This window comes from Suncus etruscus, chromosome 2 (genome assembly GCF_024139225.1).
Source record: "Suncus etruscus isolate mSunEtr1 chromosome 2, mSunEtr1.pri.cur, whole genome shotgun sequence".
Lineage (NCBI taxonomy): Eukaryota > Metazoa > Chordata > Mammalia > Eulipotyphla > Soricidae > Suncus > Suncus etruscus.
The window spans coordinates 53,328,068-53,345,130 of NC_064849.1; the positions used below are offsets into that span (position 1 = coordinate 53,328,068).

At 46.3% G+C, this 17,063-nt stretch overlaps 1 protein-coding gene across 1 annotated transcript; it reads left to right on the forward strand.

Moving 5' to 3' along the window:
* The first annotated feature begins 12,146 nt into the window (after positions 1-12,146).
* Positions 12,147-15,645, forward strand: NFKBIA (NFKB inhibitor alpha). The gene is made up of 6 exons (XM_049766770.1): positions 12,147-12,505; positions 13,280-13,388; positions 13,716-13,926; positions 14,137-14,225; positions 14,332-14,592; positions 15,092-15,645. Exons 1-6 carry the CDS (start codon positions 12,279-12,281, stop codon positions 15,137-15,139), a joined length of 945 nt encoding a protein of 314 aa, XP_049622727.1. The 5' UTR covers positions 12,147-12,278; the 3' UTR covers positions 15,140-15,645.
* Positions 15,646-17,063: the final 1,418 nt, after the last annotated feature.

The following is a 17,063-nucleotide window of genomic DNA, read 5'->3' on the forward strand; positions in this document are numbered from 1 at the left end:
GTGAGGCAGGGCCATAAGCAATCCAGAAGGCTTGGCTTTGGCGGGGTGAAGGCTTGGCTTGCCTCTCCTCCTGAGCTTGCTAGCTTTCTGCTGAGTTTTCAAGACTTGGTTTACATCTCTTTCAAGAAAAGAGTGAGTCTATGGAGCTGGCCTGGTGTGAACATGGTGACTGCATTTGTGGGTGTGGTTACAGCTGCCAGGCTTCCTAGAAGTTGAATATGCAATGGGGAGGGTGCCTGTACTCCTCAAAAATAGCCATGAGTTTCAAAGGCTGGGGTTTTTTGTTTGTTTGTTTTTGTTTTTCTTTAGTTTTTGATCACATACAGCAATGCTCTGAAATTACTCCTGGCTCTGCACTCAGGAATCATTCCTGGTAGTGCTCAAGGGACCATATGGGGTGTCAGGGGACAAACCCAAAGTGGGCACATGCAAGGCAAACACCTTACCTGCTGTATTATTGCTGTGGCCTCAGAGGCTGATTTTTTTATTTATGCTTTTAATGTGGTAATGGTAAATCTTTCCATTTCATTAAAAAGCCCTTAAATCAACTATGTAATTATATATCTGAAAGTCATTAAACGTACTTAAAGTAAAAGTTTCCTAGACTGGAGTGAGAGTAGAGAGGGTAGTGCACTTGCCTTGCACAAGGCCTGAATCCCCTGAATCCCATATGTCCCCTGAGCTCACCAGGAATAATTCCTGAGTGCAAAGCCCAGAGTAACCCCTGAAAACCACTGCATGTGGCCTCAAAATTAATAGCAATAATAGTAATATAAAATTTTGCTTTTTTTCCACAGCGGCGTTTGCCTTGCAAGCAACCGACCCAGGACCTTAGGTAGTTAGTTTTAGAATCCCGGCTTCCCATATAGTCCCCCGTGCCTGCCAGGAGCTATTTCTGAGCAGATAGCCAGGAGTAATCCCTGAGCACCGCCGGGTGTGGCCCAAAAACCAAAAACAATTTTTTGCTTTTTTCAGGGGGAAAATGGAGGGGACCGGCATTCACTCCAAAAAAGTCCAGTGATATCAGCCCAAATACCAGTATACCTGGAGTTTGGTCAGATTGGTATCTCTGAAGAGTCTAATCTTTTTCTTCTCAAGCAAACAGCTTGAGACTGAACATCCAGAGAGACAGGAGTGGAGCCAGAAAGGGTGTGACAGCTGAGGGGGTCAAGAAGATGGCCACTTAATTTACTGATTGAATTGGGGGGGGGGAAATCCAGTGATAGTCAGGATTCACTTCTGGCTCTGTTATTAGGGGCAGGGCTCAGGATCAGACATGCGTTAGTTAGCCCAAGCCATCACTCTGGCCCAAGATGGTAACTTCCAAAAGTGTCAGGTGTGGAAAGATCAGATATCTATGTGAAGTGCAGAGAAGTGGTAAAGCTCACCAATTCAGGCTGCTAGGTTGAGAAGAAAAAGACTAGACTCTGCAGAGACACCAATCTGACTAATCTAGCAGAATTCTTGGCACAAATAGGAGCTCAATAAATGGTTGAAAATTTGATGTTGACTTGTTCTTTGTAGCTACTGCTAGAGAGAGTGCTTTTTCTATGTTAAACTGTATGTCTTAATATTTTACACTTCATTCATCTTCGCCAGACCTAGCTCAAAGGCCTTTAGGGACACACATGAGTGAAGAACTCAGATGGTTACTGTGCAGAGGGAAAGTCTCCAGGCAGAGGCGTGGGGTGGAGGTGTGACATTTTGGAGAGCACCGGGTTCACCGTAACCTAGAGTTGCTTCTTTGAGGCTGAAAAGGGGAACAGTGGCAGAGACTTTGCCCTGTCTTGTGGGCATTACGCCCCCCAACTTTTCCTTTTTGTGGTACCTGTGGCCACAGGGGAAGCTGCCCAGGAACCCCCATCTATTTTTAGTCTCTGTTTAACTCCCACCAGCACCCTGCTCATATACTTATATTAATTTGTTTCTAGGGGTACTGGAATGGGGGTGGGGACTGAGCCTAAGACAGAGCTCGAAGTGTACCATGTGCTCCACCAACTCAGCTCGCTCTCTCTCTCTCTCTCTCTCTCTCTCTCTCTCTCTCTCTCTCTCTCTCTCTTTCTCTCTCTCCCTCCCTCCCTCTCTTTCTCTCTTTCTCCCCTCAGTCTTCTGTGACCCCACTGCTGCCCACATGGATTGTCCAAGATGGGCCTGACAAATTATGTGGACTGAAGTGAGTAAATAAGAGTTGGAATGACGAGATCAGATTGTGGCTCAGAGATAGGTTGGACCCATAGGTATGAAGCTCTGGGCTTGTTTCCTGGTGCAGGCGCACCCCCACCCACCAGAAACACCCTGAAGTGAGGAAAACTGCAAAGATGCTCCAACATCCAGTTAGTCACAGCACCCTGTGCTCACCCTTAGTGTGTGCTGTGTGGTTGCAGCTGGGATGAGAGACCACGTGTGGTGCCTGTCCCAGCCACCTGAGTGTCCCTCTGTTGTAGGAGAGGCAGAGCACAACTGATAGTGTTCAGGGCTTGCTCCCGGCTCTGTTCTGAGGGATCACTCCTGGTGTGGGCTCAGAAGACCCAGTGTTGAGCCTGTATCAGCTACCATGTGAGGCAAATACCCCACCCACTGTACTATCTCTCCAGCCCCTCCTCTACTCTTTCAGGGAAACCCATCTGGAAAATGAAACACTGAAATATGCCTAAATCTGGAGAAATCAACCACAGGCCCTGCTGTGTGAGTCTGTGAGCTTTGATCTGAATTATGCACTGTTTTGCTTGCAGGAAGCTTGTTGAAACTGGGTTCAGTCTTTGTGATTGGTATTTTGTGTTAGAATGCTGCTGCTTTAGAACGGTCACAGAGTTGATTCTAGAAGGTTACCTCCCTGCAGTCTACTTCCCAGAGTCCACATTTCCAGCTTTACAGTCCCAGAGTGTGGAAGAGAGGGTATGGTAGTCCCTCTGGGTTAGATCCAAGTCGCCTTGGGTGAGTTTCAGTCAACCTCCTGCCCCTCATTTTCTATCTCCAACTAAGTTCTAATACAAGATAGTCTAGGGAAGTATGTCCCAGGAAAGGAGATACTGTCCCAGGGTGTGGCCCTGGGTCAGGCCAATGGGAACGCTGAGCAGTGCCAACCTTCTATGTGTTCACTTGATCCCAGCAAGGCTGCCCTTGTGTTTCTCTCCATTTTGTACCTTCATAAAATAAATTCTACTTTTTTACCCAATAAATATAAATTTAAAAATTTAAAGTTATGATTAAGTAGATTAATTTTCTACCCTCTGGGAGGTTTTTTTTCCTACTGTAATGAGATCTTGTACATTTTGTTGGAGTTACATGCTATCTGATGAGGCACCCAATGTGAGACACCAGTGGTTCACCCCTGTTTTTTAAAAAGTTGGGACTGAGGGATATTTTTGAAAAGGGGACTATAGGTCAAATAAATCTGGGCACCTGTGATCTAAGCTTATGTTCTCAATCTCTCTCCTCCAGAGCATTTGCCTCCATTTCTTTTTCAGTCTGATGCCTGGGGAAGCTCATCTCTCCAGAACTAAAGGCTTTGAGAAGGGACTTTCTCTTCATCACCTTTGAGGTGATTCTCTTGCAACAAAAAAGGGGACACAGTAATCTTGGTCATGTATCTGAGTCACCTATAATCCCTACACCTCTACTGTCACTCGAATGGGTTAAGTGTCTAACTAGAATCAAAAGAAGACCGGAGGGTTTAGGGAGAATTTAATGGTAAAAGTGCCTGCTTAGGAAGTTGGAAGCCTGTGAAGCCCTGAGTTCAATCTTCTAAGTAAGTTCTTCTAAGTAAGTTCTGTTCAATAAAAACTATCTTGATTTACTAAAAAAAATTTAAATAAAAAATAAAATAGAGGGGCCGGAGAGATAGCACAGCACCGGTTGCCTTACAAGCAGCCAAATCAGGACCTAAGGTGGTTGGTTCGAATCCCGGCGTCCCATATGGTCCCCCGTGCCTGCCAGGAGCTATTTCTGAGCAGATAGCCAGGAGTAACCCCTGAGCAACGCCGGGTGTAGCCCAAAACCAAAATAAATAAATAAATAAAATAAAATAAAATAAAATAAAATAGCTAGTGGGCCAGAGAACTATTAGTTAATATTATTAACTAATAATAGTTTTATACTATTATTATTAGTACAGCAGATAAAACATTGGCCTTGATGCAGCCCTTCCAGTTTCACTCCCCAGGACCCCATATGGTCCTCTGAGGTCTTCCAGTAGTGATCCCTGATTACAGAGCCAGAAGTTACTAAGCCCTGAATACTGTGCAATGTGGCCCCAAAACCAAAAATAAAATATTTTTAAGTTTTTAAAAGTGAGGGATACAGCAATAAGATATTCTGTGCCCATAAACCTTTGTACATTGGTACAAAGCGGTCCAAACACACAAAAATTCAAAAGAACATAGGAACACTCCAAGGAAAGAAGACAGGAAAGGACCCTGGGAAAGGGTGTGTCTTGGCAAAGACAAAGAAAGCAGTTAGCTGGTCCTTAGCCAGGAAGGAAATGGAGAGGGCATATTCCAGTCAAGGCCAGATAGCTGGAGCAGCACTTTGGTGTGGAAGAGAAAGAAGCAGGGCCTATGCATGACCAAGCCTGCCTGGCAAGTTCAGAATCTGTTCTATAGGCCAATGTTGGTCACTAGAAGTTCTGTTCAAGGAAGGTCATGATGACAGTGTGTTAGAATCATCCGTGGAACAATTGAAAAATTATATAGATAACCCTTTACTGCACTGAACCCTTTTTGTTTAGGAGACCATACTTAGTAGGGCTCAGAGCTAGTCCAAGCTCAGTACTCAAGGGCTGCTCCTAGCAGTGTTCTCAAGCAACTGTGTGGTGTCAGGGTCAAGCCTATGTCTCCCATGTGCAAAGCCAGTGCTTCAATCCTCTGAGCCATCCCCCTGGTCCACAACTTGAAGCATTGAACATGAAAGTGTCACATTTTGATTTACAAACTAGTTGCTTTAACTGTAGAAAAGATAACATGAAGCTTATGTCCCTATCTCTGGGCGTGTTTAAGAACTGAACTTTGTGAGGCAGGAAGCAGAGCACTGGAGGGACAGGCTGAAAGGGTGGGTCACTGGCAGCTTTTTGAACTTTTCTGAGCCCTGAGTTTCTGAGCAACCTGATAACCATCTACCAAAAAAAGATCTTCAAAGTGAGACTTTCTCAGGGAATCAAAGCCTGCGGAAAGGGGCAGATCTGGACATTTGAGGAGAAAGCACATTCACAGATAACTCGAGGCTTTCAACAAGCAGCCAGAATCCCAAAAACACAACGAAGTGAGTAACTAGTTGACTCAAGTCAACTTTTCTGGACCCCTTTTTCTTAGAAAAGGGGATTCCTCGGAGGACGGCTATGCCACAGATGACCTGCAGGTGTCGCTGCAGACAGCATGGTCCAGCCTCCTCTCCTTTTCAACAAAGGTGAAGAGGGATCAAGTGCCAGTGGCTTCCAGACTGCCTATTTGCTCTGCTCTACCTGTGGATTCCTCTGTCTTCTCCCTCCCTACCCGAGGCTCTGATCGATGGAGATGAATCTCCCTTCACGCCCGAAAACCAAGGTTCTGGCTCGGTTCGGGTTCTGCTGCCTAGATCTTCCTCTCAGATTCCTGCTTGAGTCCAGGTGCCACTGCCCCACCCATCCACATTCCCCCCAGCTTCCTGGTTTCAGCCCATGATCCTGGTCCATGATTGTCTTGCCTTGTACCTACCTAGGAGTGCTCCCCGCCACTCTCACACTCATCTAATTTCTCTGCTAAATTGACCCAGTTTTCAAATAATAGCAACCAAAGATCTGGGGATACATTCATCTATCTTGACTCTAGGAAAATGTCACTCTTCTGCTGTTAACACAGTCCCTACCTCCCAGCTTCCCCGCAGCCTTAGAGGATGGGAAATGATGTATATTCCTGAGTCAGGCTGTGACTTACTCACTGGGAACCTGTAACAGTCATGGGACTGAACTGGTAACAAAGGGAAAATGTTCCAGATTTGTTTCTCCCTTCTGCCTGCTCTTGGCCTCTGTGACAATAGCCCCACCCCCCACAGTATTTTTAAAATCTCACTACTCATGAGGGGGTGTACTGTGGTGCTTACACACTCACAGTATTCACCAAGGTTTGCACTCTTTGGTCAAGGTGCTCACACACACACACACACACACACACACGCACACACACACGCACACAATTACATAGTTCTGACCCACTGTTTAAGAAGTTTGCTCCCAGATCCTGGAGAAAAATAATAGCCACGATTCCATTTAGAATCTAGTGACGCCTTTAGCCTCTGATGCTATGAAGGGTTTAGATAATAATTTCCAAGCACAGAGGCTCCCTGTCATTTACCCCTATGCTGTGAGTACCTTGCTTTTATATGGAACTTGTCCGCATGGCCCCAAACAACTCCAGAATAAAGTTATCTGCGAAATAGCAGATAAACTGGCATGAAGAGGAAGTATTGGGCCTCTCAGCAGGAACACCATCCTGATTCGGCTACTCCTCCCTAAACCCAGAGAAGAGGAGCCACATCCCACAGGTTTGCCAGGTCTCTCCTGGTTACCAGCAACAAACAAAGAAAAGGGAGAGTCAGGCCTGTGACACGTGCAGGCACCTCCTTCCCTGGCAGCAGGTTACCTAACACATGCATATGGTAGCACACCCAACAACAGGCACCTGAATGGAGTCTGGAAAAATAGTGACATAATGAGCTCTTTACTGAAAGAAATGAAGCTTCAGAGCCCAAGAGACAGTAAGATGCTTAAATAAGCTGATGCCCTTGTATGCCAGACCCCAGTTAGATCCCTAGCACCTCATATGGTAACCTTGCTACCAGCAGGGATTTGACCTCTGGACACAGAACTAGTAGTTTGCCCTGAGTGTAGCCAGGTGTAAAAGAAAAAAAGGGAGGGAGGAAGCATCCTTTTGTTTGTTTGATTTTGTTTTTGGACCAAACCTGGCTGTGCTCAGGGTTTACTACTGGCAAGCACCTTACCACTGTACTATTGCTCTAGTCCAGGAAGATCCCATTTTTAATATAATTTTTATTTTGATCACAGTTGCTTACATATTGTTGACAATAATATTTTAGGTACATAGCAACATAAAATCAGGGGGATTCCCATTACCAATTTGTCCTCCCTACACCTCCATTCCCGTCCTACCTCCCATATCTTCCCCCCTCACCCCTGGGGCTGCCAGAATAAGTGGTCCCCTCTGTGCCTAGCTTACTACTTAGTGGTCTTACACCTGTTTGGTCTTGGTACCTCCCTTATTTCTCCCTCTAACTGGGGGCGGGACTAGATATGTGGTTTTGTTTGAAGAAGAGAAAAGTAATAAACTGGGGTAAAAATATATAAGCCGAAAATGGGCGGAGTCCTTCTAGAGGCTCTCATCATCGGTTTGAGAGACAAAGGGGAAAAAGAGGTGGAACACCCAACAGTACAAAAAGAAGTGTCAAATAAAATATCCAATAAGCACTCCAACAATAAAGATAAGCACCACATAAAAGCCATGGTCTTGAGATAAAAAAAAATGACAGAGCACATAAAGAAAGAAAAGAAGAAAATAAATAAATAAATATATATATACATATATATAAATGGAGACAACAACTTCAATAACCTCACCAAAACAAAGAAATCGACAAAAGCTAGATAGATAAATAAAAAAATAAAATAAAATAAATTGTTTTATGCTTTTTTGCCTTTTTTTTCTCTCCTGCACAGGCACAGTAAATATTGGGGTCATTCGAAAAGGAATTTCCTTGGCCTAAGAGATACAGGGTTTCTCCACCCTTGGAATATATTGTCATGGGATTAACTATAGCCTCCGTTCAGGTTCATTTACTCTCCCCTTGGTGCTTTCGTGGTGTTTGGAAGACTTCTGCTCCGTCCTGGGTGATAAAATCAGACCTTTGTATCTAGAGATCTCGGTGAATATCCCATTTTTTAATAAAAATTAATCATCATCAGATACAGAATTTAAAATTGTTGATGGTTGAGTTTTAGTCATACATATTCTAACACTCATCCCTTCACCAGTATTAATTTCCTGCCACCAATGTTCCCAGTTGTTTCCCTTTTGCTTCTGCCCCCTTTCCACCCTATTTACAAACTACAAACTACAAAAAATGACAGACACTTTTCTTCTTCTATGTCTCTGTCTCTCTTTTCTCAGGATCCACTTTTTTAAAAATCAAAACAGTCACATAAGAAAGATCAGAACTTAGTTGTAAGTGTTACCCTTATTTTCTAGTACAGGGTTTAAAAAGTTCGTGGAGGAAGAACTCTCTTTCCAGAGTTTAGAGCCTCAGATTCCAGCCCTGCCTATCAGCCCTGTCCCTGCGGATCACATACCTGCACCCCAGTATCAGGACACTGCTACCTAAAGGAAAACAATTTCTAGTTCTCTGGCTCTAGCAACTGGCAAGACACAATGCCTAAAATATTAAGAAAAATCAAAGAGTTTGACTCACCTGGGTGATTGAAGAAAAAAAAATACAGGCTGCCCCCCAGATGTATTCAGCTGATGCTTCTGCTCAGTCCACGTGTGCCTGTCCCTACTCCAGAGGAGAGTGCCCCAGTGTCACAGTGCCACAACTCTGGAACTTCCAGAGCTCTAATCTAAGCTAAAATACAAAACTGCTTTGTGGGCCCGGAGAGATAGCACAGTGGCATTTGCCTTGCAAGTAGCTGATCCAGGACCAAAGGTGGTTGGTTCGAATCCCGGTGTCCCATATGGTCCCCTGTGCCTGCCAGGAGCTATTTCTGAGCAGACAGCCAGGAGTAACCCCTGAGCAACACCGGGTGTGGCCCAAAAACCAAAAAAAAAAAAAAACCCCTGCTTGTGGCTAAATACATCCATTCTTTTTTTTTTGGAGAGACAGGTGGTTCTGTGCTCTGGGGTCATTCCTGGTGATGCTGCCACAAGGAATTGAGCCCAAGTTGGCCATGTGCAAGGCAAGTGCCTCACCTACTTACTGTCCTGTCTCTCTCTGGCCCAACACATGCATTTATGTTTTTATTTTGTTTTGGTTTTTTTGCATTCAAAAGAAAAATAGTAAATGACTTAAAAAATGAGTTATCTAAGGTTTTAACATCTTTAAATCAATCCACCTTTGGTCCTGGATCGGCTGCTTGCAAGGCAAACGCCACTGTGCTATCTCTCCGGGCCTGGATGTGTGAAATTTTTAAGTGCTGAGAACCCCTAAAAGTCTTTGTAAAGTTTTCTGCACCATCTGCTTACAATTTTTGGTTTCCAAGTCTGTTTTGCACCCGAGTTATCGAGTTGTTGATTTAAGCCAATTAGAACAATATATGCTAGAGTGAAAACCTGTTGGTTCACATTATTCAAAACAATATCCCAGGTTGCAGAAAAACAAAAGTGACCTCTGGGGAATCCCCATCTTGGGTCAGGTACACAAGGCCTGAAGCTCTTCAAACTACAAAAAGGCACGCGAACAATCAGGGCCATCTAGACCTACTTCGACCACTAGGTGTCGCACTTAGCAATCAGAAAATAGACCCTGGGTCCTGAAGAACATCAACATTAAAACCAGCGGAAGGGTGCAAATAGTACTAGAATTCCTTTAACTCATTCATACTTTCTTTCTAAATGATCACTTAAATTTTATTAATAATATTATTACTGACCTTTTGGGATACATCCTGCAGTGCTCAGGGATTTCTCATTTGGTGCCAGGGCAAATGACTGTCTCTCCAGCCTTCAATGATCATTTTTAAAACTGATGATAAAAATGTCTTCTAGGGGGCCTGGAGAGATAGCATAGAGGTAGGGAGTTTGCCTTGCATGCAGAAAGATGGTGGTTCAAATCCCGACATCCCATATGGTCCCCCAAGCCTGCCAGGAGCTATTTCTGAGCATAGAGCCAGGAGTAATCCCGAGGGCTGCTGGGTGTGACCCCAAAAAACAAAACAAAACAAAACAAAACAAAAAAATAAATCAAAAATCTCTCCTAGAGGCCAAGACAAAGTATAGAGGGTAGGATGTTTGCCTTGCACACAGCTGACCTTGATTTTATCCCCAGCATCTTATATTGTCTCCAGAGCACAGTCAGGATTTTAATTCCTGGGTGCAGAGTCCAGAGCAGCACCAGAGATGACCCCAAAACAACAACAAATTTATAAGGAACTCATGAAGAATGTGACATTTCAGCATATTTTCTTTAGGACCTGAATATGGGGTAGATGTTCCCCTAAATAGTGAAATAGAAGAGATTTTTGAGTATCTTCAAGATGTTTCTGTATTCAGTCTCATTTTCAAAACATGTTTTCAAAAGTATTCAGAGACTCTAAATGCTTTGGTAAAATGATGAGTATGTTGTGATGGAAATCACATATGCTCCAATAGGTTGCCTAGATAAATTTATTCTGCAGTTTAGCTTTCTTTTTTTAGGAAAGTTGGAACCATACCTATTTTACATGATTAATTGAGAACTAAATTGAGAACTATAGTGTCTCATAAAAGTATTGGAGTCCTTCCAGATATTAATGCTATAATATTTCCAAGAGCCAAAGTCACCTGTAAGCAGTTAGACAGGCATTTCTTGCCAAGCAATAACATTTTTAAGTTGGAAAAACAATTAAGTAGCATTAAATATGATCATAGTAGAAGCACAGGCATATCACAGCAATAAACTGATCTCTCTGATAGGCAGTTCTGTATGAGTAGAGTCTGGAATTGAGATTTCCTTCTTAGAGCCACCGTTTCACCTTGTCCCAGTAATTGTGCAATTGTATACCATAAATGGCAGAGACAAGAATCTGTGCCTGGCAAGTTTTTCTTTTATTTTAATAGGTGATCATTACTACCATGAAGGTTTTGGGTTTTATTTGACTTTTCCCCCTCTAGTTGTCTCTTATCCTCCTTTGATCCTGTTTCACTACCTTCAGATGTTGGAAGGAGGGATCACAGTTGTGAGTCCAGAGGAAAAGAATAGCTAGTAGGTGAGTGGTCAAGATAAAGAGGATTGTGAGAAACAACAGAAATCTCTGCAAGTCTATACAGACCTCCTGGCCTGTTCTGAATAACTGTCCAGGTTGCTTTCTGTTGCTTGAACCAATTCTAAGAGTAGATGGAATAAGCCTGCTGACCTGGAAGTGGAGGGTGGGACAAGTGTGATATCTAGTTATGTAGGTGCAGACTCCAGTCAGGGTGCAAACCAGCAGGGTCTCGGTGATTATTTCAATATTGCATAAGATCTACCAACTCTATTGAAAACACCATGCTTTACTGGGGGGGAAAAAGGGGGTCTCATATGCTGATTACAAAGCCATAATCAGCTTTTTCCTCCCACATTCAAGACTGTCCATCCCTCCCCCCATCAGGATTATTAATCCCGCGGAAATGATTTGAGGGTTCTCCAAGCCTATAGGTATTTAACGCCAAAGCTTTTACCACTTCCACTTTAAGGGGCTTTTGGTGGTTTATTTGGGGGGTGGGGGTGTCGGAGGCTAGTTGTTTCTGCAGGGTGAAGAAGAACCTAGTGGCAGAGTCAGAGAAGGCAGCCAGTGACCTTTTCACAGCAGCACATCCTTCCTTGCAGTTTGGGGAAGCGGATCCATCATTTCCACTCGGATTTTCAAAAGAGCAATAAAGAAAAAAAAAGAAAACCCAAAACGGAAAGAACCAGGCAGGCTGGCAACCCCCCCTACCAAGTCAAGCCGCACAGCCAGGCTGCGTCCTTGAAATACCAGTGGCCGCCAAAGCGCCCCCCCCCCAAATCCAAAGGGCCGTGGGAAACCCCGGGGACAAGAGGGGGGTTTGCAGAGGGATTGGGATTACCGGGTGCAGGCTGCAGGGAAGTACCGGGAGGGGGCTGGCCGGGAGGACTTTCCAGCCACTCAGCGCTCCTCAGAAAAAAAGTTCCCTGGGCATGACCCCAGTGGCTCATCGTGGGGAGTTTCTCTGCTGAACCCCAGCGCGGAGTCGAGGCTGCTCCCCCCACCCCAGCCCCAACCCAGCGGCAGAGCGAAGCCAGTTCTCTTTTCAGGTCTGACTGGCTTGGAAATTCCCCGCGCCTGGCCCCGCCCCGGAGAAATCCCCGCCGCGCGTTTATAGGGCGCTGCGCGGCGCTGCCGAGCCCCACTGTGCGTGCCCCGCCGAGACTAGGAGCCGAGCGAGCCAACGAGCGAGCGAGCCAGCCCGGGACTCGGCCTTCTGCTCACTGAGCCGCCGGACGTGCCAGGAGGGTGTGCAGGGCTGTGCGGCGCACTGCAGCGGGGGACCCAGCGAGACGCCAGCGCAGCCCGCCGGAGCCCGAGCCCCAACCCCAGCCCCGCCATGTTTCACCCCGCCGCGCCAGCCCCGGACCGGGCCCTGGATGGCCCCCGGGACGCGCTCAAGAAGGAGCGGCTGCTCGAGGACCGCCACGACAGCGGCCTGGACTCCATGAAAGACGAGGACTACGAGCAGATGGTGAAGGAGCTGCAGGAGATCCGCCTGGAGACGCAGACCGCGCCGAGCGGCGCCGAGCCCTGGAAGCAGCAGCTCACCGAGGACGGAGACTCGTAAGTGCGCCGGGGTAGAGAGAGAAGTGGAAGGGGGGGAGAGAAGCAAGCGGGACGCGCCGGGACTGCACCCCCTAGGCCTATGCATGCATCTGGGCCTATGCCTGGATTCGGGGCACCCCTGGGCCTATGCATCTGTGTAGCTTCGACTCTGGGCACCTCCTGGGCCTATGCATTTGTGCAGCCTCGACTCTGGGCACCCCCTGGGCCTATGCATTTATTTAGCCTCGACTCTGGGCACCCCCTAGGCCTATGCATCTGTGTAGCTTCGACTCTGGGCACCCCCTGGGCCTATGCATTTGTTTAGTCTCCAACCTGCAAGGCCATCCAGCTGCACGGCTGGGGAGGGGGGCTCCAACGGCTCAGCCTTAGCAGCCTCGCTTTGCACACACTGGCACCCCCAGTGCGGATCCTCCCGGCCGGGGGCGGGGCGGCGGCAGCAGGGACGCGAAGTCCCCGCTTGCATAAGGGGGGGGGGGGCGGGAGTTTCTGCCCCGCTGGCAGGCGCCCTGCGGCCGGGAGGGGAAGTACAGGGCGTTCCGGCCGGCGGGAGGGCGGGGCGGTCTGGCCGGCGCCCGGGGAAGGGGGTGGGGGAGGCGGAAAGTCCCTGGGCGGCTGCCAGGAACACTCAGCTCATAATAACCTCGCGGAAAACACCGAGGCCGAGGCCTCCAGAAACCCCGACCTTGCGCAATCCCCTGCAGCCCGCGCCTCCCAGGGCCCCAGGCCATGCACTCACCAGCCCTGGGGTTTTTTTTCCCCTCCGCCCTACAGGTTCCTGCACTTGGCCATCATCCATGAAGAGAAGGCGTTGACCCTGGAAGTGGTCCGTCGGGTGAAAGGAGACTTGGCCTTCATCAACTTCCAGAACAACCTCCAGCAGGTGTGTGCCTGCCCCCTGCCTTCAGCCTGCTCTCCCAGAAGCCAGCCCAGCTCAGCTCCCCCTCGTTTGCCTCTCTAATGGCAAAGCCAATGGGCCTAGCCTGTGCCCCCACCCCATCCTTACATTGCAATCTCCCAGCAACCAAAGGAGCAGCTTGCTGGTTAGATGAGGGCTTTGTGGCCGACTTGGAGGCATTAGTATTTGTCCCCTTCTTGCACCCCTCTGAGATGACCCACCCACACCCAGAATAGTTTGGGGGTGCTTGGGCCTAGAGTGAGCATTGGGGCAGTGGTTTATCTTCTTTTTTCTCCCTTCCTCTATTTGTAGACTCCCCTCCACTTGGCTGTGATCACCAGCCAGCCAGACATTGCTGAGGCACTTCTGGAAGCTGGCTGTGATCCAGAGCTCCGAGACTTTCGAGGAAATACCCCCCTACACCTGGCCTGTGAGCAGGGCTGCCTGGCCAGCGTGGGTGTCCTGACTCAGTCTTCTGGGACCCAGCACCTCCATTCCATCCTGCAGGCCACCAACTACAACGGTATGTGGGGGCAGGGTGAGCCCACTTAGTTAGCACAGGCAAAATCTGACACTCAGCCTGTGTTAGGCAGAGAAGAATGTATCTAGGCCTCCTCGATGCCTGCATAAGCAACTAGCATTCTGGGTTTTTAACAATATAAAAAGAGTTTGCTTCTGAGACTGAATAGAGGAGGGCCAAAGCAAGTAATCACTCTACTTCTTCTCTTTCTAGGCCACACGTGTTTGCACTTAGCCTCAATCCATGGCTACCTGGGCATTGTGGAGCTTTTGGTGTCCTTGGGTGCTGATGTCAATGCTCAGGTGAGTTGGGGTAAAGAGGCTGCTCAGTCTTCTATGACAAGAATCACGTATCTTATTTGGAGTGAAAAGTCCAGGCCTGATGATCTCAAATTCCTTTTGGTTTCAGGAGCCCTGCAATGGCCGAACTGCCCTCCACCTAGCGGTGGACCTGCAGAATCCTGACCTGGTGGCTCTCCTGTTGAGATGTGGTGCTGATGTCAATAAGGTCACCTACCAGGGCTACTCCCCATACCAGCTCACCTGGGGCCGCCCCAACACACGGATCCAGCAGCAGCTGGGTCAGCTCACCCTAGAAAACCTGCAGATGCTGCCAGAGAGCGAGGACGAGGAAAGCTATGACACAGAGTCCGAGTTCACGGAGGACGAGGTAAATATCCGCCCGCTGCCAGCTTCCTCATGCTCTGCAGGGCCAGTGCATGGCTGCTCTCCCTCCTCCCTCCCAGCGCCCACCAGGATTTCAGCACTTGTGCAAAGTAGTCTATAGACAGAACTTTGGCTTCTTACCCCTTTTTTTCAAAGAAGTACATTAAAAGAAAAACTTAGCTGTGGGGTTCATGTATAGTTAGGGTGATACTATAGAAGATTTATTTTCCATAGTGGCCTTCACCATGATACCAACACTCTAGTAAAATTTCTAGAAGGGAGCTGGAAAGAGCAGTGTTTGCTTGCCTTGTATACAGCTGACCCCAGTTCAATTCTTGGCACACTTTGGTCTCCCAGTACTGTTTCACTCCTGAGAACATTATAGTTCCTCAGCAGTGCTGAATGTGTCCCCCAAACTTTAATCCCACACACACACACCCCAGAAAAAAGAAAGGGGAAAATATCACTAGAAGTTTAATGTGTTATTTCCTCTCTGTTTTCAGCTGCCCTACGATGATTGTGTCCTTGGAGGCCAGCGCCTGACGTTATGAGCTTCAGAAAGCGACTGAAAGAACATGGACTTTGTATATTTGTAAAAAAACAAAGTTTTATTTTTCTAAGAAAAAAAAAAAAAGGAAAAAAAAATCAGGGTGCACTTAAAACCACACTCCATACTGTCTGGCCCAGAATATTTTTTTGTTGTGGATTGGCCCTCTCATTTTGTCATTTTTGTGAACCTGGTGGGGATGAGGCAAGAAAGATCATTGGGATTCAAAGAACCTTGTGGAGATTTGTGGAAAAGCCATCAACAATTAGTGAAAGGACTAAAATTTAACTGTACTTTTCAATGGAACCACCATGGAATTTAAGGCTGACTCCATTTGAATCCTGTGATTTGTAACCATTGGGTACATGTACTTAAAACACTTTGGTGGTGTGGAGCTAAAAATGTCATTTATGTGACCCTCCTGTAAATGATGTACATAGTGTATTTTGTTGGTAATTATTTTGGTACTTCTAAGATGTATATTTATTAAACAGATTTTTATGAACAGGATTAATCTGGTTGGTTTTCTTGGGGCTGGTGTGGGGCCCCTGAGAGTCACAGAGGGAGAGAGACCTTTACTACTCTTTATCTAGGGCAAATGTGAGAGCATTAATGGCAGCATTTATTATAGAACCCCAGACTGCAACTTCTCCTGGGGGAATAGCCATCCCAGTTTTGCAGATTGTCCTAATCTTTTGGGGGTGGGGCCAAGGCTCAAGGCTGGAAGATAGGAAATGCCAATCCAACTTGGAGTGGCAGGAAGCTGATTGACTATTACTGGAAGGTTCCCTATTGTTATTTCTTTTCATTCCCCCAGGTTTCAGCTCTTCCAAAACCCTTATTCCACTTTGAGGAATTAGCCTGGCCAAGAGAAGTAGTTTGCCTGTTCTGGAGCTGGAGCTGATCTCACCATCTCTTTGGAGGTTGCTAAGGACACGAGCCCAGTCAGGGACTGCAATAGTACATTTGCTCTGAGATTTGTTAACTAACTAGCGCTCACCTTTGAGCCATTTTTTCATTATTTATAAACTGGGCCATTGTGGAGATTACACAAGACAATGTACGTAAGAAACATAAACTGCCAATATGCTGAACATGTACAACCGATTGTACAATATTCTGTATTTGCACTAGAAAAAACAAGGCAGAGCAAATGACCCAAGTTTGGAGTGCAGGCTGGGGTTAACTCTGACTAGGTGGTCAGGCACAGGTCCTGGCTCTGCTCAAGGATCACTCCTGGTGGTGCTCAGAAGGACATATGGTTGCTAGAGATTGAACCTGGGTTAGCTACATGCCAGGCAAATACCTGGTGCACTAGTATTCCGGCCCCCAGGAGGTTAGCATTTTACATGATTCTACCTTGAATCCTATTTTATTACCAGCTGTGGTATAAAATCCTGAATCTTCATGTGTTTAGTTGATTAATTCTATTGATTTTGCAGACAAACGATTTCACAAGAAATCAGTAATTTGTGAAATCTAGGCTTAGATGTTTTTTATTCCTAAATGGTATCTCTTGGGCCAGAGCAATAGTACAGCAAATAAACTGACCCAAGTTTGGGTCCTGAGTATCATCAGGAATGATCCCCTGAGCACAGAAACTTAAATATCAAATAGCATCCTTTGGCTATTTGGAGAAATCAAAATGTCTATAGAGTATGAATGTATAATTACATATAAATATACACATACACAATTATAAGCTTATATGAATATATAATTATATAATATGTGTTAATGTATAAATTTATAAGCATAAGTTCATTTATTTTGACTTATACCAAAGATAGCATCAATATCATTTCATGACCTACAAATGATGTTAAAGGCAACAGGAACACTTCACTCAAACCAAAAATGAGTCAATATTCAGTATGTCTTCTCTATAGAGTCCCCTATTCTGGACTTAGTCCCCTCAATCCTTTACT